This window comes from Protomyctophum parallelum (assembly GCF_964188405.1).
Source record: "Protomyctophum parallelum genome assembly, chromosome: 2".
NCBI lineage: Eukaryota > Metazoa > Chordata > Actinopteri > Myctophiformes > Myctophidae > Protomyctophum > Protomyctophum parallelum.
In genome coordinates, this window is record NC_139699.1 from 26,453,818 (window position 1) to 26,480,494 (window position 26,677).

At 42.7% G+C, this 26,677-nt stretch overlaps 1 protein-coding gene across 1 annotated transcript in view; it reads right to left on the minus strand.

The window, feature by feature from the left end:
- Positions 1–237: 237 nt before the first annotated feature.
- tent4b (terminal nucleotidyltransferase 4B) overlaps positions 238–26,677 on the minus strand; it is a 64,486-nt gene continuing 38,046 nt past the window's right edge. The window contains exons 3-12 of the mRNA XM_083759858.1: positions 16,506–16,552; positions 14,471–14,591; positions 13,922–14,029; positions 13,258–13,386; positions 8,755–8,968; positions 8,000–8,126; positions 4,972–5,075; positions 4,580–4,818; positions 3,995–4,144; positions 238–3,210 (exon numbers count right to left, since the gene is read on the minus strand). Coding sequence (XP_083615984.1) covers positions 3,037–3,210; positions 3,995–4,144; positions 4,580–4,818; positions 4,972–5,075; positions 8,000–8,126; positions 8,755–8,968; positions 13,258–13,386; positions 13,922–14,029; positions 14,471–14,591; positions 16,506–16,552 — 1,413 coding nt within the window. The 3' untranslated portion in view covers positions 238–3,036. The remainder of the gene's footprint in view (positions 3,211–3,994; positions 4,145–4,579; positions 4,819–4,971; positions 5,076–7,999; positions 8,127–8,754; positions 8,969–13,257; positions 13,387–13,921; positions 14,030–14,470; positions 14,592–16,505; positions 16,553–26,677) is intronic.

Consider the following 26,677-nt stretch of genomic DNA (forward strand, 5'->3'; position numbering starts at 1 on the left):
GGCAGATAATTGCTATACTGTAGATAGCAACAAGAACCTCAAAAGGGGGTTCCCGTCCTGAATGAGTTTGCATTCTGATTATCGCAATCATTTTTGCCACAATCATTGAGACATGAAATGTTCATACTGTCCCATCCCTAGGCCCATTCTACTGTTGGTAAGCAAACAAACATATCACAGGACTTTACAGCAATACAAGTTCCTAACATACAAGACCTTAGTTTCAAATACGCCAGATTTGAATTGTACTGTGGTTGTTTTTATTGCATGAATTGTAAATATAGCTGCAGAGAAACAATTTGGATGAGTACAGTTTGGGATTGAAAGAGAGATCGTGACGGAACATTCTTGATGGCACTGTTGACAAATCTCACCCTTTTGCCGTCCTTCACCCCCAGGCCAGCACTTATATACTGCATTTAGAAAAAAAAAAAAAAAAAAAAAAAACATATTGGAAGGACTACAGTCTTCAATTCAATACCAGATAAGTAGTAGTAGTAGTGCATTCATTCATTCATTCAACGTATATAAAGGAAAAGTTGTCTAAACACAAAAGGAGTAGGCCGTGATCATCCAGGTGACTGCAATGGTGAAAAGTGTAATAGCTGTTCTCGACTAATCATAATAGTAGTAATAGCAAAGTACAGTAATACATGTCCTAACTAGTAGGTACAGTATAGGGCGGTAGGTAGTTATTGCTGTGGATATCTTGCGTGTTATGGACAGCAGAATATTTCTCATACAACGGGTCCTTTGTGTGCTTCTGAGAGTATGCTCCATTGCCGTCGGGCAGAAACCTCTAATCTCGTCTAGTTTAACTTTTTGTGGTTGTTTTTTCATGAATTCATACATTTCGAGCTGCTACTTCATTTATTCTTTTGGAAACCTGAAAACAGTTTTGGACAAAATGAGGTTTCCACCCCGACAGAGGATTTTATCTGTTCTAAGTGATGTATCATCATCACCTGGACCACTTCACCCAAAAATGATTCACCATTTCCACCTGAATGTATGTATGTTGTAAGAGATGAAATGTCCAAATGCAGTATACAGACGCAAACTCCAATGAAGGTTCAGACCTTGAGCAATGATGCCACCTACGGGTTAAGTTGCTGAACTGCAGTGAGAGATGGGGGAAGGGTTGACCACCAATGAAGTCATTTGATTTCTCCCCCTCAAAAAAAAAGGGGGGGGGGGGAGGTTTTGTTTAAAACGAAAAGAAGAAAAAAAACACTCGGATCCCTTTTAAAGTAAGTAGACCAGCCACATTCAAAATAAAAAGGGGAAAAAGAAAAAAATAAAGGAAAATGCTCTGTTATGACTTGTAAAATGGTCTCTCAACTTTTCAAAGTAACTTGGTCACTTCAACTATTACTGAAAAAAAAAGGAAAAAATAGAAGGCAATGATATATAACATAACGGCATCATTGTACGGTACATGAACCCCTCCTCGCCGCCCTCCGATACCTCAATTTATCCTATCCCAAAGGACTTGAAGGATATAATCGCTTTCTAATGTTAATAACATATTCATACTATATTCATATAATTAATAAAAAAATAAATACATTTAACAGATACAAATGATTTTTTTGTAGTAGGTAAATTACCAAGGGAACAGATTAAGCACCCAGTCAGATTGTTTATACTTTTTCTTTTTCAAGTGTAGGATTTTAATAAAATAATTATCACCCTTTACTAATTTGAACCTGCATTCATATAAAGCCACTAAACTGCTGTATGGCTGTGCTATTGAGCTGTATGTGACAGAAACAGTCTCTATCCAGTCATCTATCAGGCTCGGTGTGGGTGTGTGAGTGTGAGAGTGTGTGTGTGTGTGTGTGTGTGTGTTTGTGCGTGTGTAGCCCAGGTATACTTTGTTGTATGGTGTCGCATGTGCGGAAAATAGACAATCTATAAACTCACAAGGCATTGCATCCACAAGGCATTGTGAGCTTGTAGATCGCCTACTTTCGGGGGTGTGACACAGTCGTACAACAGAGAACAAATGAATTGTGTGTGTGTGTGTGTGCGCGCGCGCAATTAGCTCACTAATTAGCACACTCGTAGAGAGAGCAGCCGCGAATACAAATAGATGCTGATGATTCATGTTGGCAATGGAACCCCAAACCCAAAACTCTTGGCTATACCAAAAATGCAGGGCTCGGGGGCAAAATGTGCACATCATCTACACGTATTGAATCGGTACAACCTGTAAAAAGTCATATGAAACAAGTAGTTTTTATGATTTTTGTTCATTTTGTTGGGGTTTTTAAGTTTTTTATTTTTTTAAAGTTTTTTTGTAGCTTGTTTTTGTCTTTTTTTTGTACAAATCTTTGTATAATCTGTTTTAGACGTAACAAAAAAAAGACCACCCATCAACAAAAGAAAATTGTCATGCATAAGTTATAGCCCCCAATCTTTCAGATTGCATTTTCAGGTTACCATCTAAAAAAAAGAAAAAAAAATTACATTAGATTTTTTTGTTCAACATAACATTTGCGTGTTTTTTTCCTTATTTTTTTTTCTTCCTTTTCTTTTCTGTTCCTCTCTGTAATGTTGTAGCCAGCAGTTCCAGGGTATTGCTCCCACAGTCATGTCCAAAAAAACACCATGTCCTGTCCTGTCCCCAGGGGGGCTACAAGATCCAAGATTATGTTAGGTGTGTGTGTGGTGGTGGTGGGGGGGGTCGATCCCACCGTGAAGCGAAACAAGCCGTTCTTCCTTCATGACTTCAGTTCACGTCCAAAGAACTTCAGCTCTTCCATTTCCTAAAGAAATTACTTTATCTATTTTTGCGTGTCATTTTTCTACTATAAAACGCTTGCATATGTGCCCCGCCCCTTTACACAAAGGCTCGAAAGAGAGAGAGAGAGAGACAAATAAAGATCCTTAATACTACTAACAATGTCCCAAAGGCAGCGGGACAGTCAGTCAGTTTAACTCAGCAGCAGCAGGGACAGGAGTTTAGGAGAGGAGCAGGGGGGGGGGGGGTTTCGAGGGACATGGTGGGGTTAGGGGAGGGTCTGCTGCCCCCTATCTACACAGGTCCTCGTGTGCTGTTGTGGCGTCTCGCTGATTTTTCCTCTTCTTGCCGTTGCCCTGGTGATGAGGCTTGTTGTTCTGATGGCTTGTCGTTTTGGCGCTGGAGGACGAGGACCCCTGCTGGCCGTGGTGGATGTTCTTGTGATGAGAGCGAGATGGCCGGGCCTGCAGGGAGGATTGCATGCCAAAAACACATTAGATTTGAACCCATTCTGACCTGAGATCAGATTCTAAAAATGTCTTCTACATCCTGACAGTTTTCTGAAAAAGCTGTGTTTCTATGTCAGTCGTTCTTCGATTATTCAAAAATAGCAGACCTACAAGCTCATAGCGCGCCACTCACTTGTAGATCTGCTATTTTTCAATAGCTAAAGCATAACATAATGCTAACACCAAAAGGTGTTCCCGCCCAAAATGGGTTAATATATTTCCTTGACACTATAGCATGAACTCACATCTGGGTTAAAATGTACAATGTAGGCATTTAGCAGACGCTCTTTGACCAGAGTTAGGCCTGTCACAATTATTACATAATCGTCCAATCGCAATTATTTGACATCATCGCCATTATTTTGTCATAATCGTAGTAACCGTTTCCATGTTGAAAAACATATATACATTAAAAAAAGCTTGTAGATATTGACCTTTAAGTATAAAAATGACAAATGTCAGTAACTTTGTATTCATTTTTTTGATTACAGGCAAACAGAAATGTATTATTTATTCATACATTCCAATGTTCAAAGCCAAAAACACAATTAAATCGTTAATTGCAATTATCTTTGTGACAATTGATTGTCAACTTAATTTTGTAATCATGACAGCCCCCTCCAGAGTGACATCAGAAGCAGCAGATGCAGAGAGACAACAGTGTGGTACGACAGTAGGTAAACCCAAACTCTGGGTGCTGGTGGTTCACTGGGAGCCATGGAGAGAGCCTGGACAGTACCTTGCCTCCCTTGTTGTTTCCTTGTGGAGTGCTGGTGGAGTGGCTCTGTGTTCTGTGGTTGCTCACACCCCCTGTCTGCTCTCTGTGGCCACTGGCGGCACGTCCGCCAGACTGCTGCTTGGCCGTTTTACAGGGGGTCCCGTCCGAGTCCTGCATGGGGAGAAACACAGTTCAAGCTAATCTTTAGCCGACAATTCAAAAAGTAACTACTATTCCTGGGTCAAAGTTTGGGTGTGTTCTCAAGTTATTCAGAAAGTGTGTTGCCGTTACCACTGTGCTCTGGGAGCACTCAGAGCACAGGGAGGGACGGTAGATTTTGACGACAAACGATGACAAAATGTTTGTCGACTACCTTTGTTTTGGCTCAATGTTGGCCTTTTATCTCTCCCATGGTACCACATCAGTACAGCATGGCATTGTGGACCAAATCTAATCCAACGATAACAAAATATTCTACGTTCTGGGTCTGAGAGGCTAAATCTAAATCTAAGCTTAATCATCAAAAGGTGGTCATTGATATGAAAAAGATCAGAGAAACACTGCTCTACAACATTGCGCGACATGTCGTAGGTTCTTGGGACTGACCGCGTCACTGGAGCTGGACGCGGTGGAGGAGGAGGATGGAGACAGTGGGGAGGAGGAAGGGGAGGAGCGCAGTGAAGGAGACGGGGACGAGGAGTTGGAGGAGGTCTTGCTGCCACGGGGGACGGGCGGCGGCAGCACCACCACCACCGGCTCGTCGCTGTCGGGGACGTTGTTGTTGCACTCGTCCAGTTGTTGTTGTTGTTGTTGTTGTGGTTCTACCAGCAGGGTGACTTCGTTCCCTGATGGAGAGGAGAGAGAGAGTGACACACGGTCGGGGACGTTTTCATCTTGAAGGCAAAACTCTTGGAAACATTTACATTATTTTTACACTCTCTGAGTTACACACCCAAAAGGGGCCATTTGGAATGAATGAAAGCAGGTGTGGAACTTACTGTTGAGAGGCATGTCGTTCTGAGACTGGGACCCCCACTGCTTGCTGATCCATTCCCTGTACTCGTCCACCTCCTGGGTCACCCGGATTATTCGCCCCAGTATACTGTGGATGCACAAGGGAAGAGAGACATCTAGTGGCCGCCGGGCATGTCAACAGCTCCATGTAACTTAATACATTGTGTCCAAAACAGTTACTGTTAAAAAAACAGCAAATGTAGCAGATCTACAAGCTCAAAATGCATGTGAGTGACGCTGTAGTATGATGATAGGGCAATAGATTACGAAGAAAAAAACCAATAATAAAATAATAAAGGACCAATAGTTAGTGTGGTTGCCCGAATGGGCAACCAGACTCTTGTAATTGTAACACTTTATTGTGGGCTCGCCTCAGCACACTTTTTGCTTTTCCTCCTACAAATTTTGTCCAAATCTCACAGAAATCGGCACACATGATCTCTGGACCTATCCGATTAAAACACCAACTGCAGAATTTTGGTAGTGCGTATCGTTCGGCCGTAATCGTCTTCCGAAGTTAGTAGAAGGGGCCTATATCACAAAAAATGCCATAAATCACGAACGGAATGTCCAATCCATCCCAAACTTGAATCACATGTCCGGGGTGGTTCAATCAACCAAGTTCTAAAAGCAATTCCATTTTCATCCATAGGGGGCGCCGCAAATGCGAGAAATGTAACCGTTTGTCGGAAAAACATGAATTTCGGGGGTTAAATCCCCTCCGAATTACTTACGCATGATCACAGTGGTGACGCGACATTGTAATTGGCTGGCAATATTAGTGGGAGGGGCATATGTAAGCCACACTCTGCAATTTTTTAAATTTGCGAATTTTCTAGTTGTTTACATTTATGGAGCTAAGCTTATATATCAGGACTACCAGCAGTCTTGTTTACGCTGTGCCACTACGGCCAGTGCTGCTGTTGTTGATGATGTCCCTTCTCACTCGCCATCTCTCGCGAGAACCGGTAGAAGCTGCGTGAGGTACTGATCAGTGATCACCCTCATTGGCTGAGCCGGTCATGTGACTATAGCGTCTACTATAAAGGACAACGCTTATTTAGCTCTAGCTGTTCGCTATTATTCTGTTGGTCAACTTTTGCTTATCCTTTTGTTTTATGTTCAGCTCCCTTCGGGAAGGAGTGTCAGGCTTAAGTTGTAGTTTCCCTTTGTTATCAGTTAGGTTTTGGTTAGGCGAAGTTATTGTTTGTTGTCTCCTTTTTCTTTCTGGGAACACCCCACCACTATACCGCTCTGCTTTAATATCTTATCCTATTTATAATACTGTCTACTAGTTATCACTATTATAAATGATTGCCAATATACTTGAAAGTCGATTAACATGAGCCATTTGTATTAAGAACACTTTTGTACCTTATATCTGAAGTACAAGTAAACGCATTTTCAACTTTTGAGTGAGGTTTCCTGTCCATTTTATATGTTATGCGTACCCTTTACCCCTAGACTAATTGGTGCGTAACAGGAGGCTGTAAAAGATCTCCACAAAAGTGTATTAGTTTCCTCATGCAGATCGGCAACTTTCGCTGTTTGATAACTTTGATTTGTCCTAATGTTTGTCATTCGTAGAGCAGGGCAGGCTGAGTAATAATAAATAATAATAAAACTTTATTTGTATAGCACCTTTCATGACATCAAATGCAGCTCAAAGTGCTTTACAGAACAATGGAGAATAAAAGAAAAGCAAGGCAACGACATTAAAAAACAAGCAGTAATGCAATACAGTGAGGACATGAATAACAAAAAATATAAGATCACTTAAAAGCAATGTTGTAGAAGTGGGTCTTGAGCTGAGCTTTAAAAATGTCTACAGAGGCTGCCTGACGAAGGTACAGAGGGAGCTTGTTCCATGCCGATGGCCCGTAGAAGCAAAAAGCTGCTTCCCCGTATTTTTTAGTTGCCATTTTTTTAGGCAAAGCGAGCAGGCCAGCAGTGGAAGACCTTAGCGGGCGGTTTGGGACATATTTAGGCAGGCAGTCATGTAGGTAGGAAGGTGCGAGACCATTGAGAGCTTTATAGACAAGTAAAATAATTTTAAAATCAATCCTAAAAACAACCGGAAGCCAGTGCAGTGATGCCAAAACTGGAGTAATATGTTCTCTCATCTTAGTTCTAGTTAAAACTCTGGCTGCTGCATTTTGGACAAGTTGTAATCTGTCAGTTGTTTTCTTAGGCAGTCCTGAAAAAAGTGCATTGCAGTAATCAAGCCGAGAAAAAACGTGGATTAGCGTTTTTGCATCGTCCAAGGACACATAGGCTCTGATTCGTGCAATATTTCTAAGGTGAAAAAAGGCAATCTTGGTAACATGATTAATGTGTGAATTAAAATTCAATTCAGAATCGGAGTGGCAGGCATGCAACTAGGAGTCAATGCACACACGGGCACTCACTCGTTATTAATCAAATTATTATTATGAGGATCGGATTGGCAGTTTTTGCTGCCCCCCTGGCCCCTGAGCCCCTCATATCACTTCACTAGCATAGCAAGCCTGCTGCGTTGTGACTGCTTCCGTCATGTCATTCACACCAAGGCAATCTCTAGATTCTCTACACTGTACACATACATACCCCCCTTAATAATATTTTTCTGCAGATCTACACTGATCCCTAATGGTTCCTATGAAATCCCCAGGACGGAAATCCGTCCCCGGGACGGAGAACTTTAAGCCCTGGCTATGGGGTACACACATTCTTCAGCCAATCAAATCATCTCTATGCGGTACACACATTGCTCAGCCAATAAATCATCGCTATGGGGTACACACAGACACACAAAGATGGGCATAGGAGGGGCTAGCGCCCCTCAAAAACCCACAAAAGGTTAGAATATGGAGATGCAGAGGTTTCTGCCCGACAGCAACAATATGTGGGCGAATCAGTTCCATGTCACATCCATATAATACACGCTAGGCATACGAGGGAGCAAAACGCTGTTCTCTGCAACTCATGGTGCTTTGGTGCTTGTCAACAATGACCTAGGATGTCCTCCCTTACCTCTCTGTGTCATTGTTGGGGTAATACTTGGCGATGGGAGACACGGCGTGGCTGAGCACCACATAGGCGTAGTCAAAAGCCTGCTTCACCTGCATGGCTCCGTATGAGCTCCGGCCCACATCGTTGTCTGGAAGGAAAAAAACAACAATACAAGGATTTATTATGGATGTGTGTCCTTCGCTGTTGTTCCGATAAGACTCTTTGTAAACATCCACAACTCGTCCTCCCTCTCCCTGTAAGAAATCCAGAACATATACACATTGTATGCTGTTGACGTATATACTGTATACGCATTTTAATAGCCATCTGTTGTCTGCGATCGATGTATATACTGTATATGTCTTATATTGCTTTATATGGATCTGAAACTGCACCGCTAAAAAACAACTTTTTGCCCTGAGCCAGTTGCTAGGCAACGCCTTGCTCACCCAGCACGCATGGAACATAGACTACTATTATAATTAGGATCTTGCTGATCAGACATCCGAGGTTCGGATACGATTTCAAATTTTTCATCGCATCACGATCGAAAATTCGAAATATAATGGAGGAAAAAAAAACAAGAAGACCGACATCAGACTGATGAAGATACGGTAAGGCTCGAAACGTCACATCCAACGATGGCTTAAACTTTACGTCACGTCACGTTCGTCCGCCCCCCCCCCCCCCAGCTAAATCTCATCAAATGGTGGCCCGTGGCTCAAATGCTGAATAAATTGATATGAAAAGGGTTGAAAACCAGTCCTAGTCCCTACCTGGCTGCAGTGGGTCCTCGATGTACAGCATGGACGGCCTGTATCCGTCCATCATGCTCTTCTGCACCTCGTCCTTTGCTACGTAGCAGCCGCCGTCCTTTATCCTGATGCCCGTCTTCAGGTAGTTGAAGTGTCGCCCGTACAGTTCGAAGAACTCGATAAGCAGCACGCCCATGTTGGTGTTGGGACTGCACACGTCCTCCCTGTAGTGGAGCTGCACACACACACACACACACACACTCAGGCCTTTTAGACGGCGACCATCTCCATATAACACGTCAAAGTCCCGTTGCGTTCTCATTTTTTCTTACCCTTTACACGAGAACGCACACGTTATGATATGATGTGCTATTATGCTATACTGTCGCTAGGTGGCGATAACGGGCTGCCAAATAGACAGGTCACCCACGTAAATACATTAGGCTACATAAACGCTGCTGCCGCGGCTGCCGTCTATCACAAGGCTTTTTATTTACATCATGGTTTTACATTCAACATCGCTGATGAGCAGCACTTTGTAGGCGAGGAGGGAGGCTTGTTCAGGAACTCCATTATATCATAATGATATGGCTCTGCATCAATGTAATAAACATATGCGCTGTGAGCCAACGTGAGCCATGATGTCATACGTTTTGCGGATTCACCGTTTTGCCTGTTTATTGGAGACCATAGGAAACGGCGTTCTGAATGATTTCCACTCTGGGAGGTGGTTTCACTTCGTTGCGTTTTCACCTCCTGAGAACACGGTTCTCGTCTAAATGACAGCAGCAAACGATACTTTATTTTGACGTTTTATATGAACACCATCCTCGTGTAAATAGCACCTCAGACACAGTCTGATGGTCCGTCAGCATAATGACCCCCCCCCCCCCTCATATTCCCTCCATAGATAGCACTTTATGTAGACTTAGATAGCATTTTAAACAGACTTATAGCATGCTACGTAGACAGCACTAGAATTGCATTTTATGTAGTCATAGCACTTTATAGTACATAATAGTATAGTATAGTATAGTATAGTATAGTATATAGTTTCATGATATAGATACTCCGTTACGTTCTTAGCTTACGCATGTTTCATGATAACTACTTTTGTGATGTATGCCATGCTTTTTGTTATTGCTTAATGTAAATCGCTCTGGATTAAGAGCGTCTGCTAAATGCCTAAATTGTAAATTGTTATTGACTCCAATGGTACCCGGAATCTTCCCACCCTTTTATCTCTGAATCTAAATCACAGATTTCGATTCTAATCAAAACAAGCGTTATTGACAGCCGATCACGGTCGCATCAACTTCATATAACATTAATCATACCGCTGTATCATAAAACAGTACTAGCTCTAGTCCATGGCGTTAGGAGTTGTCCTTAACGCTATATCAGAATAAAGAGCACATTAACTTTTTCCTTTATAACCCATTTTGGGCGGGAACCCCTTTTGGTGTTAGCATTGTTATGCTTTAGCCATTGAAAAATAGCAGATCTACAAGCTCATAGGCTTGTAGGTCTGCTATTTTTTGAAAAATCGAAGAACGACTGACATAGAAACATAGCTTTTCAGAAAACTGTGTTTTTAGAATCTGGTCAAAATGGGTTAACCAAAGAAATATGTCTTACATCTCTAACTGTTGCACCCCAACCCTGTTCACGTACTGTATCATACACTCAGCACTCATTACACTGCCCTGCTCAAGTGTATCATACTGCAGTGTTTCTCAACCTATGTACCGCGGCACTTTACTGTGCCTTTGAAATCTCCAGGTGTGCCTCGAGATTTTGACCAAAAGTAACACTAGCCCTCCCCGGAAAGCGATAGATAGGCGTCCTATTGTTGCGTCGTTGTTGTTGTCACACGTCTAAATAGACATGCGAAAACAACATGACGACGGAACAATAGACTCTTCACTCTTAACGACCATCGGCCATAGAAATGTTAATCGCCTGGCAACTTTACTGTATAAATGGGGCACAGCACAGACATTTCGCTCCCTCCAGAAAGACACCACCAGAACCCGATAGCAGCACACACACAGCGCCGCCGAGTCACCTCCACCTGACGACGGCACAGCAACAACAGCGGCTACTAACGCAACGCCTACAAAGAAAGCCCCTGCCAGACTGTACCGCGATGATTACATGAAGTTTGGATTCACGTTTACTGGGGATAAAACGTACCCGATTCCGCTGTGTATAGTTTGTGGATTCAAGCTTGCAAACAGCGCATGGTTCCGAGTATACTGAAGCGCCACCTTCATACCAATCATGATGAACTCGCTACGAAGGACAAACACTTTTTCGTGAGCTTGAAAGAAAAAAAGGAGAAAGACACAACGAAGCAGGCAAGTCTCTTGATACTTGAAAGAATATCCAGCCATCACAGCCAGCGCAATGGCAGTGCTGCTCCCCTTTTCCACAACCTACCTGTGAGCTTAGCTTTTCAAGCCTGACTTGAAAATGAAGAGCTCCGTGTCTGTTTGTCCAGCATCCAGCCAGGATAAAAACTCTTTGTTCAGGAAAACAAGCTCAAGGTTCACACTAAGACAGAACTTGTCAAAAATATTTACTTTTCTTTTTATCAATTGTTTTTTACGATTTTCTTTGTACAAAAGTGCTCAAGTTTAAGACCATTGTATTGTGGCAAAAGATTTTTGTTCTTGTTTTTACAACTCCTTTTTTTATTTAGAAGTATTACTTTGCATTGACAAATTGAACATGTGTGTGCTACATTTTGTATGAGTTTTCAAAAATAAATTGGTGAAACTGAGGCACTGTCTCTGTCCTTTTCTTTCTCTTTAAAGTAATTTGACGAGTGCTGTCATGTGTGTTTTTAAAAGTATATTGGGTTCATATATATATATATATATATCATATATTATATATACAGTATATACACACACCATATATCTAGGTGTGCCCCGAGATTTTTAGGCTATGAAAAGTGTGCCCCGGGACAAAAAAGGTTGAGAGACACTGTCATACTGTATCATATTGTATCATACACTCAGCACTCATTACACTGCCCTGCTCGAGTGTATCATACTGTATCATACACTCAGCACTCATTACACTGCCCTGCTCGAGTGTATCATACTGTATCATATTGTATCATACTGTATCATATTGTATCATACTGTATCATACACTCAGCACTCATTACACTGCCCTGCTCAAGTGTATCATACTGTATCATACTGTATCATACACTCAGCACTCATTACACTGCCCTGCTCAAGTGGTGAAACGCCAAGCACGTCCACCCTGTGTGGGACTTTGTATAATTGTTCCCTTCCAGTTCAAAGTTCAAGTGGTTATATTTTCAGTCACATGCACATACATTACAGTAATTTACAGCTGGCAGCAACACTGCAGGGCAACAACATTCTTGTTAGATTCCAAAGCTGTCCTCGGTGCAAATTCCGTACCCTCCCACCAACGCATGCTTTCTGACCAATATAACCGCACCCTCCCACCGACGCATGCTTTCTGACCACTATAACGCCCTCCCACCAACGCATGCTTTCTGACCACTATAACCGTACCCTCCCACCGACGCATGCTTTCTGACCACTATAACCGTACCCTCCCACCGACGCATGCTTTCTGACCACTATAACGCCCTCCCACCAACGCATGCTTTCTGACCACTATAACGCCCTCCCACCAACGCATGCTTTCTGACCACTATAACGCCCTCCCACCGACGCATGCTTTCTGACCACTATAACGCCCTCCCACCAACGCATGCTTTCTGACCACTATAACGCCCTCCCACCAACGCATGCTTTCTGACCACTATAACGCCCTCCCACCGACGCATGCTTTCTGACCACTATAACGCCCTCCCACCAACGCATGCTTTCTGACCACTATAACGCCCTCCCACCAACGCATGCTTTCTGACCACTATAACGCCCTCCCACCGACGCATGCTTTCTGACCACTATAACGCCCTCCCACCGACGCATGCTTTCTGACCACTATAACGCCCGTCCACCACGGATGGTGTTGCGTCACACTGCCGCCCGCCCGCTCACACGAGAGATGACCGTGATGAACTTGACATTCCGCATGTGGATATGGAGATTTAATGTTTATTTACAGCACGTGAGAGTTATAGCGGTCAGAAAACGAGACAAAAATGCGTGTGTTGTTTATCAGATCTGGATGCATTGGGTTTTCTGGAGGACAATGCAGTTAAGCCCAATAACAGATACCGTACATTTTTCATGTGCTCGACATGCCGACCGCCTGCTCCCGCCTACGGTAGAGTGAAACCATCCTGCGTTTTGTTAGATCCCGTGGGAAGGAAAACAACTGCTATGAAGCCAAATGTGATTAGGGGTGCAACGGTTAATTGAAATACATTAAAAAATTATTTGATTTTTATAAATTAATGGATCTGGGGGGAAAACTACGGTAGGTAAGTATGTGGATGCTGGGATCCACATAGAACCGGTTTGACTCCTGGAACTTTGTCCAGTTGTCCATGTGGTATGTTCTGACCTGCAGGAAGCTGACAGCCATGAGGAAGAGGCTGTAGGAGCCGATCCCACCGGTGAACACCTCGTTCAGGTCTCTCTGCAACAGGAACTGCTTGAGCACCAGCACCAGGTAAGGCAGCACAGGATACTTCTACAGAAGGTAAACACATACATAAACTCTGTAAACTAGGATCAACCAAGAACCTAGCATCAGTCTAAACAGTATACTATCAAAATTATAATCTGTTGGTTTACATACACCACACACACACACACACGATTATATCACCCTCTAGTGGGTGTAGTGAACTTTTAAGTATAATTGTTAAAGGGAAAGCTTTACTATAAAACTGGTAACACTGTGTGAGCAGGTTAGATAAAGGAATCCAACGTGTGAACTTTCACCCCTAGTCCGAGGGTGCATCCCATCTGTCCCAACCATCTTAACTGACCATTTAATTGACATCTGTGACAGCCAATGAATCCACTCGGTATTAGTGGAACCGTCATTTCACTGTCAGAGCCCAGTGACATACGGTAGCGGTTACGACTCGGTCCCAGAGTCACTTCTTGTGGATGGAACCGTGACCAAGCAGGGTCCGGGTCGAATCCCGGGTATTTTCAGGTCTCAGGTTTAACCGAAGACCTCTAGAACATGGTTACAGTATGTACTTGCACTACTGTACCTCTTTGAATTCTTTGATGAGGCACGCCGCTTTGACCCCACTCTTCACATTGAAGCTGATGTCGACCTTGACCTCAGTGAAGGAGTCTGTCAGCTTGATGATGGGGACCTACAGACAGACAGACAGACAGACAGACAGACAGACAGACAGACAGACAGACAGACAGACAGACAGACAGACAGACAGACAGACAGACAGACAGGAAAGACGTGAGTGATGGTGGATGGGTACAGGAGTCTTTCAGAGCTTTATCAGTTCTGGGTAAAATAAGCCTCAAATAAAGAAATGACAAAATAAAAAAGTATATATAAACTATTTGGAGAGAAACAAATATACAATCTGATGCACACACAAAACGTTGTGCTGCTCTCCCTGTACACGGAACTAATAATATCAAAAGTTAATTTATTGTTTTTGACAAATAGCCACTAAAATAATTATACAAAGAAATTACTGAAGTTTTTAGATTTTTTTTCTTTTAAATGTGTGAAAAAGCATGAAAAAGAATAATGAGAATGGGTCTCAGGTCGTAAATGGGTTGACACTTACCGTGGCTTTGTCCAGCACTTTGATGGAGTTCTCGTCCGCTACGTTCCTCCTGCGTAAGGCCTCCTCCAGCGTCCACAGAGGTAGGGTCTCCCACTTCCCAAACACCACCAGGTCTATGTCACTGAGAGAGGAGACCAGACCAGACGGAATACGTCAGTCACACACCAGTGTTCATTTCTTCCACTAAAACCATGACTACCTTTGTTCAACTATATAGAGATTGAGCCTCCTTCATAGGTGTTACCAATGATACTAATGAAGGCTCAGTTCCAATCTGAACAAACTGTCAGGGTGCTGATATTGTGCATGTTGGCTCACTGGAGACACTCTGCTACACCAGTGGGTTTCAAAATTGGGGTCCTGGGACCCTCATGGTTTCTTGAAGGGGTTTCCAAATGGCCCGTTAAGAGTGTGTGACTCTGAGTGTACAAATGTCAGCCTTCTGATTGGTCCCTGACTGACTAACCAGCAGGCTCGTTCCGCCCTGGTTCCGCCTTGTTTGAATTTGCTAAAACATCTTTTTTGGAAAAAACTAAAAACAAATACAGATACTGTATGCCCAGTCACCATGCTGCACCTGTGATGTTCCTTTTTTACTGACACAAAGTTTAAAATAAGAATTGAATGTACAGAACATATACAAAGCAACTGAAAAACATGTTATTTCAATGGTAGTGGATGGAGATAGAGGATTTTTGTCCAACCACGAAACGTCAACCAATGGGTGCGAAGAAGGGCACAATCAGGGGCGGGACTTGACAAAGGGTGAATTGTACACTCTCAGAGTTATGGGGTCCTTGAAATTAAAAGGGATGAGAACCACTGTGCTACAATCAAATGTAACAGAGCCTTCATTGGTATCATTGGTAACACCTGTGAGTTGAGGAAGATGATCAATTTCTTTCCAATAATGGCAGCTGTATGCACAGCACTGCTTCTGGAACGGAACTGACAGCAGAGGGGCTGGGGGACACCTCTCAGCCATCATAGGCTTTCCATTAGCAACAATCAAGTCCATCTATCTAGCAACAAGGCTCTCAGTCTAAAGGCTCTCAGCACCATCAAGGACGCCTCTCACCCCAACAATGGACTGTTCTGCCCCCTCCGCTCACAGAGCGCTACAGATGCCTCCAGACCATTTTGGACAGAAAGGCATTTGGGACTGAACAATGGCATCTGCCGAAAACTCTGCCTCGGCCGGTCGTGGTCACAAATGCACCAGAAACTGTATAACTCCCCAGATATTATTCTGTTTAACTCTAAATCTAGTGATAGTCACGCTGTTTTTTGTGCACTTGTATTCTATGTCAGTATTTAACTTACTGTATCTATGAGCGAGCAGACACATGCAATTAATTATGGGCACATTTCCTTATAATGTTGACTCAACCAGGCAATCCGGTACAGTTTCTCTTGAGATTCTACCTCCCTTTTCTTTGGAAGGTCTTGACGTCCGACTTCCCAGTAACTGACAACATCGACGTGTCATCATATATGTCACCACGTCATTTACTACATTGTTTCTCAACTTGTGGTCAATACAATAAATCAAAATACAAATCTTCACTTTCCTACATTACTTTTCCTACATTACTAATACCTTCACGGACCACCAGTGGTCCACGGACCACCTGTTGAAAACCCATGTTCTATGTGACAACATAAAATGTGAGTATTTGCATTACAGTATGTGTGTGTTTGTGTTAATGCACACATCGATGCGTTATTGCAGCAGGGGCAGTGAGGGGAAAGAGTGTGTGTGTGTGTGTGTGTGTGTACTGGGTGGTTGTTTATTAAGTAGGCTCAGTGAGTCTTTTAAATAATAAGGCTTCTGTGGCAGATTAGCAGGTGCTATAATTATCAAGCCCTCTAAATCTGTGAAACAAAAGGCCAAACGGCAGGGCTTTCTCCACGGCAGAGTTTATGAGGGCCTCTTTTGTTGAGGTTCTGCGCGACGGTTTGGTGCGTCTGTGAGATTAACACTTGGCACTAGCAGTTATCTAAAAGCAGCCTGAGGGCCTCACACACAGCTTACCTTGTTGGCAGATATAAGCCCGTGCTGAAGCTTCCAAACACTTGGACCTGTAGAGGCAAAAAAAAACACACAGGTTAGTATTACTACACTTGTGGGGACATAAACATTTTAGTTTTGAAATTGCATTGAAAATATCTCCAAACTAGAACTGCACTCTGTCGAGTGCATACTTGCTTGTGGCACACTAGTAGGCCATAAATGGCCAACTAGTGCGCAAGCAGAGCGCGCAAGTCCTTTCGACCGCTGTAAACTGTCAAATCTCAGTATCTCTGTGAAGGAACGTTTGAAATGATTAATGTTTAGATGTAACTATTTGCTACCTACCTACTTTATGCATATAAACACCTAGTATTATTAAGTATGGTTCAAGTTTCTATCTATATAAGAAATACTGTTTTTCAGAGACAAATAAATCATTGATATGTGTTGATATCCCCCAGCTGTTCCGCCATTTGATGTTTATGCAAGAAAACAGCAAATCTGTGCCTGGTTTGCTGGGACCAAATGACCACAAATGACCATATTTCTTACGTCATCATTAAGAGGCGAGCTAGTCATACATATACACACCACGTACTCTGGTCCCAGCAGATCAGGCACAATTTGCTATTTAATTTTTACTGATTATGTATATAGTATACGTATGACTAGCTCTAAATGATGACGTAAGAAATATATATAGTATATAGGCATATACTATATACGTATACATATATACTCTATACTCTATACTGTATAAAGTGTGTAGTTGTAAGTTGATTAGCGGTATACTGTGGTTACTTTGCGCCAAAAACCGTGACAGCTGTTCCGCCATTTGATGTTTATGCAAGAAAACAGCAAATCTGTGCCTGGTTTGCTGGGACCAAATGACCACAAATGACCATATTTATTACGTCATCATTAAGAGCTAGTCATACATATACACACCACGTACTCTGGTCCCAGCAGATCAGGCACAATTTGCTATTTTATTTTTACTGATTATGTATATAGTATACGTATGACTAGCTCTAAATGATGACGTAAGAAATATATAGTATATATATAGTATATAGGCATATACTATATACGTATACATATATACTCTATACTCTATACTGTATAAAGTGTGTAGTTGTAAGTTGATTAGCGGTATACTGTGGTTACTTTGCGCCAAAAACCGTGACAGCTGTTCCGCCATTTGATGTTTATGCAAGAAAAAGCAAATCTGTGCCTGGTTTGCTGGGACCAAATGACCACAAATGACTAGGGATGCACCGAAAATATTCGGCCGAAAATGGCTAAAAATGTATTTTCGGCCTATTCGGTTTCGGCTCAAATAAGCCGAAAAATATCACCGAATAGTAGTAGTGGTCCTAAAGTTGTGAATCGAACTAAACTGCGGGAAAAACACAGATGTACAAGCCCAACGCGCTGTGCATTGCGACGGGTAGATAGCTTGTAGATCTGCTACTTTCAGCGCAGGAAGGGCGCATGCTTATGACGCTCTTGCATCAGCTCAGCAGGCAGCAGTCACAACACAACACACGAGCAGCAGTCACGGAATGCTTCAATGCACAGGCAGATCCGACACAACTTTATTGCATACTGTGGTTACTTTGCGCCAAAAACCGTGACAGCTGTTCGTATACTATATATCAGTAAAAATAAAATATCAAATTGTGCCTGATCTGCTGGGACCAGAGTACGTGGTGTGTGTATATGTATGACTAGCTCTTAATGATGACGTAAGAAATATGGTCATTTGTGGTCATTTGGTCCCAGCAAACCAGGCACAGATTTGCTGTTTTCTTGCATAAACATCAAATGGCGGAACAGCTGTCACGACGGAGGAGACCGGGCGAAAACATTACTTGCGCGCTCTGCTTGCGCAAGTAATAACCACACACACACACACACACACACACACACACACACACACACACACACACACACACACACACACACACACACACACACACACACACACACACACACACACACACACACACACACACACACACACACACACACACACACACGTCTGGTGAATGAAATGCTCATTTACATCCATATTAAAAGAGGTTAACTAGGCATAATGGATATTTAAGGAATCATAACAAATTATGCAAAATTGCAAATGAGTTTTTCCACGCAGAAAACCAATTGAAGAGTGAGTTCCTGTGACCATGGAATATGAGGAGGGCTTCTCCCTAAATGTCATGAAGAGGTTTAAATGAATTAATTATTTTATTGCCGGCTAGCAGTTAGCATTCATGAAGTTCCCAGTGTCACCATACGTGTTCACTTTAAGAGTCAGAGTTTGCCCGGCCCCCACACACGCAAGCACACACGTCAGAAGCGTTTACATGGCGGGAGCGACGCGTTACAAAGGCACAAATTAAATCCATAATTTGTATGGCTAACATCCACCAAGGACAGCTCTTCTGGATTTCGACTTAAGATGTTTTGAAAATCTTCCTTTCAACTGCTTTAAATTGTGATTAGGTTTTCCGTCCCATAATTGGAGCGGTGGGGAGTTGCCATAGCAACCGGACCAATGTTAAAAGCTGCGGGGCTCAACCATTATATACACGAGTATATGGCTTATAAGGTCCGCTAGCATCCTCTAGTGGCGGGTCCGTATATATACAGACTTAGCAGAAAAATAATTAAGGTGGAGTGAGGTGGTAGTATGAGATCAGTTACAGTATTTAAAACAGTGATTCTCAAGGTGGGGTCCGGTGACCTCCAGGGGTCTTTGAAGGGGTTCCAGGGGGTCCCAGCAAAATCAGTTCAACACAAGAATTGAGATCACGATTCTCACACGATTCTAATGTTTTCCATGAAACTACAGTCTGTAGTTGCTGAACATTACTACATTCAAACATATCAACCGACCACAACAACATGCAGGCTAAAACTGACAGGCTTAACAACTTCTTTGCCAGTTGTGTTGTGTGTCAACTCCACCACCACACAATCCGTCATTATTGATGAGGAACCACTTGAGGTTGTGGAAGACTTCACCTATCTGGGCAGCCTCATCAGTAAGGACAGCGGGGCATCAAAGGCCATAAAGGCAAGGCTGGGAAAGGCTCAAAGTGCCTTTTCCCAACTCTGTTCCATCTGGAGATCAAAGCTAACCTGACTCCGCCAGATTGCGGCAGTACTGAGTTCACAAGTTCCCTCCTCCTGCCTGCATCTGGGATCTCTCAGGCAGAAACGATGAACTCAGAAGCAGCGGGACACAAATCTGATATCTCTAATAATTTCGAGTTGTAGTCTTGTTAGGTTGTGTTTACATTGCGCTGTGGCACAGCTTCAATATGTCATAAGTCTCACGTTGATCCCGCCTCTAGCGGCCTCATACAGCCGCATATCGCTCCGGGCAGAATTGGTCCGGAGTACATCGTCTCTGCCTGAGAGATCCCAGACTCACGCTTAGTTGGCAGAATGCAAATGTTGTCCAGCAGGGGGAGTGGTTCTACCAGGCTAGATCAAAGCAACACAGCCTTAAAGGTTTTATGACATTCATTTTCATTTATTTTTCTTTTTTCTTTTAGGTTTTATGACCTCAATTACACCCAAAAAACCTGAACTTTGAACATTCAGTGGATTTTCTGTGGTCTGAAGTTTTCTTTGGGGTTTGGAGCTACTTTTGAGCTACAATGAAAACAGGCAACACAGTGAAACAGTGACATCTGCTGGCAAATCCCATTGACATATATGGGATTTGCCGTAAGTGATGTCACTTACTGCCGGCAAATCAGAGCACCTGTTTGAGCCAAACCCGATCACAGAAAATCTACTGAATGTTAAAAGTTCATGTTTTTTGGGTGCAATTGAGATTAGAAAACCTAAAAAAAATAAGAACAATTCCAAAACTTACCAAGATGCTCCTATAGACCGATTCCGTAGCGGTTTCATGGTCGCAGCCTACGTATTTCCTGTAGGCGGACTCGACGTAGCTGCGGGGATAAAACCCTCACCAGGCGCACCTCTTCCACTACAGTGAACGGCAGAGTGACTGATGTTAGTTTGCCTCAAACTTTACTCCTTTACCTGCTTTTTTACTAACACTAACATTACAAAGATGCCCAGAACATCGAGATGAACCTGTGTAGTTTATGGCTGCTCCAACAGTAGTGGCAACATAAAAAATAAAATAAAACGGAATGTCTAATATCCACCGCGGTGGCTGAGACCAGAGCCATTGAGTAATGGTTGAGACGAAGCAGGGAAAGATACATATCGCCAGTCTTACCCAATACCAAATCTTTCTGTTTTATGAACACAAGGCTGCTGTATTTTATACCTCATACTAAGCATTTAAAGTATGAGGTATAAAGTACACTGGCGTTATGTATCTTTCACTGCTTCGTCTCAACCATTACTCAATGGCTCTGGTCTCAGCCACCGCGGTGGATATTAGACATTCCGTTTTATTTTATTTTTTATGTTGCCACTACTGTTGGAGCAGCCATAAACTACACAGGTTCATCTCGATGTTCTGGGCATCTTTGTAATGTTAGTGTTAGTAAAAAAGCAGGTAAAGGAGTAAGGTTTGAGGCAAACTAACATCAGTCACTCTGCCGTTCACTGTAGTGGAAGAGGTGCGCCTGGTGAGGGTTTTATCCCCGCAGCTACGTCGAGTCCGCCTACAGGAAATACGTAGGCTGCGACCATGAGACCACTACAGAATCGGTCTATACAACAGCAATGTAAAGTCTGTTCTGCTGTACGACTCTTGAGACCTGGCGAGTAATTAAATCAGACGTGAGGAAAATTGAAGTGTTCCACAACCGATGCGCTTATTGAAGCCTTATGTCCCATAGGGGACGAAGAGGAGTAAGTAAGAAAGAAAGTAAATAACTAACTAACTAACTACATTCAAAATGTGGCACCTGGAGCCAACTACTGTGGCTTTAAACAGACATCAAAGTGCTTGACTTAAACCTCTCTTTTAAGTCTCTCTCTTGTAGCAAAAACACAAGAGTAACTAAAATTAATTGGACAGCCAACTAGTGCTGCACGATTCTTGCTCAAATTTAGAAATAAGATCGCATAGGTGTCTGAATCTAGGTCGCAATCTTTTTTCAAACAATCATGCTCACATTTGAAGGGGTTACTTTTTCCCACACACATACATCTAAGCAGTTCTATCACTTGGAGTTTCGCTGTCATGAGAAACATGTTCTTCGAGTTAATGCATCGGCATTATGGTTTGACAAGACCAAAACTGTGCCATTGTTTTTTATTAGGGAGGAACAAGACGGAACATGACACAGGCCCCTAGAAACAACTAGCTATTAAAAGGAAGTGAAAGACAGAATTACTGTGTAATTTGCTGTTCTGCAGATCCTGCTAATACAGTAGCACGAAGCCCCAGTTATTTGAAGGGAGGGTTGCAAGATTTAGTTCTAGCTGTCTAACCTGGGGCTCACATAGACATTTACATTTGGGGTGCCAGGGGAAAGCAATCGTCAAATTGGTTGTAATAGAACTTCTATTACAACCAATTTGACGATAAAGGCAGGAGACAACACTATTTGTTTTGTTTTTCTTCTTATAAATTATTTGATCGGCCCAAAACATTGTGTTCATTGTCATGATTTGTCACGATCCGAGTTGGCTTTGTCCGCGGCGTAACCGTCTTTAAATAAATACTTTAAGAAATGCCTATGGGAAAAATGCATTGGGATTTATTTCCTGGGCCACTCGTTGTTCTGAAAGGGGGAGGGACTGTGACGCTCTATAGTCATGTGCTCAAGACGGATCATTTTTTTTTTTTTAAGATTTTTTTTGCGGCTTACGCCTTTTATTGGTTTTTTGGGGACAGACAGTAGGCTGACAGGAAACGGGAGAGAGATGGGGGGATGACATGCAGTAAAGGCCGTGTCGGGCACACTGCGACTGGATTACCAGTCGGGTGCCCAGACGGTTACGCCACCGCCTGGGCGCTCAAGACGGATCTGTCCGATATTTCATATTCCATCCTAATTGCCTAACATTGGCTTCCAAATTTTGCAGAGTTGGCCCGTTTTGAACAAAAAGCCTCAAATCATGAATGCAGTGTGCAACGTGACATTTTTCACACACTTTCCTAGGCAGAGGAATAAATCCCACCCTTTCCACATTGGCCTGTGATAGCGCAACCAACAAGTGGATTTTTGCTAAAGACATTTTTGGAACAAAATGCCGGCTTAAATAGTCCAATTGCCATCAAGGGCGTGAGAAGAAATGGCACCCTTTTCACATTGGCCTATTAGAGCGCCACCAGGAGGCCACGATAACCAGAGCTGGCCTGGTGGAGACCTGTGCCCCGAGGGGCACTTTTTCTAGTTCTCTTTTTAATGTAGAGTGAAAACAGAAAATACACTAGTATGGAGCCCTGAGGGACTCCGGTCAAACCATATAGGGTTTAAGTGGATAAGGCTGTTCTTCCCACCATCCCCACTTCATTCAAGTGCACTGGTCCAGGACAGAGAGAAAGGCCACAGAAATAGAGCCTTAAGCTGTAAACCTGCCTTTATTCCTCCTACCTAAACCCTGGCGGGCCTCTTCCTCCCTCAACCAGCACTACGTTATCTCCTCAATCAGCTTACGGTCCCTGTGCATTTGACTGGGATAGAGAATGAATGAATGAATGAGTGAGTGAATGCATTTATTTAGTTTGCCAGTGAAAATAAGGTATTGGACGGACATTGTTTTTCGTCTTTTCGTCTACAAAATGAACACAATCAACAGTAACTCCAATGTTCCAATGCCAACAAATCATCACAATGATAATTGTATGGTACAGTGTAGACTAGAGGCACAAGTAGGGTGTGAATATTAACCCACAACAGCCAGCATAACTTTAGGATGTCATATCTAATGGTCACAAGCCAACAACACTTAAAAGGGTCACCCAAAATCTCTTCTTAGATTTTAACAAAAGAAAAATTCTGTGCTTTGTGATAGGGAGCAATGCAAAACAAATTTCTCATAGGTTTCTAGTTCCAGAGCTTTCTGATGTTTACGTACAGTAGCTATTCTGTGTATAATAATACTAATATTTGGTGTTAGTCATTATACGTGTTCGATTTCTGTGACGTGACATAGGTATATCTAATTCATATTTCCGTTTGTTTCATGTCTTACGGGTGTGGTTTGCCTGTTCTTTCATTGCTGACGAGTCGAGACACAATTAGTAAAACACGGTGAACCCCTAACTGTGCCTCGCATTGCTGCCTCTTCCACTGTTGTGTGAAGTCAATGTGTCTTAAAGGAATAGTATGCAACTTTAACCTGTGTTTGCGTAACAAAACAAACCCATCATTTCCCTCTCTGCCAGCAGTAAACAGCAATTGGAGTAGCCCGTTTACCTGCAGAAACACACTGCCCTCTCGCTGCATTTTGGTGATTTCCCTATTTGTTTTGATAGATAGGGACATTTTAGGCAGGGTAACCACAACAAAGAGTGAAACAAAATACAGGGAGAGAAGCAGTGTGTTTCTGCAGTAAAACACCACCACACTACTCCAGTGACTGTTGCTGGGACAGAGGGAATAAAATGTATTTATTGTTGCGTTATGTAAACACAGGGCAAAGTCACTTTACTATGCTTTAATGTAACGCACATTGTAAATCATTGGCTTGCTATATTTGTCCGGGACAGTATTTGTTTTATTTAAATTGTGCAGCCCCGTTACTGTAGCTACCTGGTGAGCTCACCTCAGAGCACTTCGTAATCCGCCTGGTGGGTGTCTAGCCGTCCAGGCAGATCAAACAAACACCTATCCAACAGAGTGGATATCCATAAGCTCACTGCACTTCTGGTCTCAGTGGGAACAGGACAGCCAGGAGATGAACTGTGCTCTTTATCTTGAAGAGAGAGAGAGAGGGAGGCTCTAGGCTCCAACGCACAGCCCTGGGCACCCTGGTGGCAATGCCAGTTGGTATGCCTAAAACATACTGCAAGCATGGGCCTGACAGCATTGGCAAAAAGAGACCTCTCTTCTTGACCCGATGGCGTCATATCACCATACCCATCTTTATAGAGATGTACCTAGTCCATGTTAATTTTGCCAAGTTTTTTCACTGACTAAAACTAAATAAAAACGAAGCAATGATGATTAAACTGACTAAAATATATTGACATGATATTTAGTTAACTAAAACTAGACAGACAATTCAGATTACTAAAATATGACTCAAATGATTTTTTTAGAATGTTTCCTGTCAAATTAATTAATTAAAAAAAATTGGGGTTCTCAACCCCTGGGGGGGGGGGGGTCGCCAAATTGTTTTGGGGGGTCCCCAAAATAATTGCAACTGAATGGCTATAAAATGGAAATTCAGAGTTTACATATAGTACACATATAGTACATAGTACATGCATACACCTTCCCTAATGATTATATCTGGTTTCAGTATTTATTTATTTATGGTGTATTGTCTCTTTTATTAAGGTTATTGTAGCAGTCAATTTATTTTGGGAGTCGGGAGGGGGTGGGGCGGGGGTCCCAGAGACATTGTCAAAGCATTTCCGGGGGTCCCCGGCCAAAAACGTTGAGAACCCGTGCCCTAAGTACTAATCATATTGGTTGATACAGAGTACCAATCCTATTGGTTGATACAGAGTACTAATCCTATTGGTCAATAACGAGTACCAATCCTATTGGTCAATACCGAGTACTAGGGTTGTCCCGATTGGATCGGGTGATCGGAAATCGGCTCCGATCACATGATTTTCAAAAGATCGGAATCGGGGAGAAAAGATCAGATTTTTAATTGTCCAATGTAAATCTCAAAGAAAGATGTATAAGCAATGAGATTTTGTAAAAACTGTTGTGTTTATACTAGTTTTCCTTCTGGTCCCAGTCAGAGATCATCAAACAAAGACTAGTCACACTCAGAGGCGTGAAAGACACCTATGATGAAAACAAAGGAAACCCCCAGATGCAACCCCCGCTATGAATGAAGGTATAGGTGTCTGTAGTACTCTCTCTGAATGAAAGATACTCTTTAAGAGTTTTTGTCTCCACCAGGCCGAAGGCATGTGGGGAGAGTATGTTTTGCACTCCGTCCGTCCGTTTGTGTGTCCGTCCGTGTGTCCGTGAACAGCTAATCTCGGCCACCGTTAACCCGGTCGATGCCAAATTTTGCACACACACTCCCTGGATGCCAACGATGAACCTCTGCCCCAAACTTTCCAGAACGGCCTGTTATAGCGCCACCAGGAGGCCGCTTTGTGCAAAACAACCCGGTCGATGCCAAATTTTGCACACACACTCCCTGGATGCCAACGATGAACCTCTGCCCCAAACTTTCCAGAACGGCCTGTTATAGCGCCACCAGGAGGCCGCTTTGTGCAAAACAAGTTTTTGCACAGTACACCTACAGATTTTGTCCAAACATCACGCAAATTGGTACACAGTCTCTCTAGAGCCATTCAACGAAACCGGTCTTTCAGATTTCTCACACTCCATCCTGATTGGTTAAGATTGCCTTCCAAAGTTCACAGGAGTGCTGTACAAATCGCCACAACTCCTCAACGCAGCGTCCGATTGCGATGAAACTGTGCACGCATAATTATTCCCACTAGGCTGAGGAAGAAATCCTGGTGGAGACCTGTGCCCAGAAGGGCACTTTTTCTAGTTTTAACTTTACTTCATGATGGTATAGGTGTCTGTAGTACTGTCTCTGAATGTAAGAGATACTCTTTAACCCATTTAGGCCTAAGGCAGATTCTAAAAACGCCTTCTAAAACCTGACCTAAGTTTTCTATGCTATATTTATATAGCAGCATCAAAAAAATTACATTTTTGAATACTGTACATACGGCCTGAGGGGGTAAGACACCAAAAGGGGTTCCCGCCCAAAATGGGGTAAGAGTTTTAACTTGACTTCAGTTCTATAAGCTATAGAACTATATTCACTATTTCACTCAAATTAACCAATACATAATTATTTTTGCTATGATTCCATGCTTTCATAGAAAAAAACCCCCACAATGACAGTCATTCTAATAAAAGTTTAGTCACATTTTGCCTTTCAATAAATGAAAGGCAACAAACCAGACTACACTAGAGTGACATACATTAGGATATTTGCTATTGTGATATGGCATAAGTGTTATATATACATCCCTACCGAGTACCAATCCTATTGGTCAATACAGAGTACCAATCCACAGTGGTGGACAG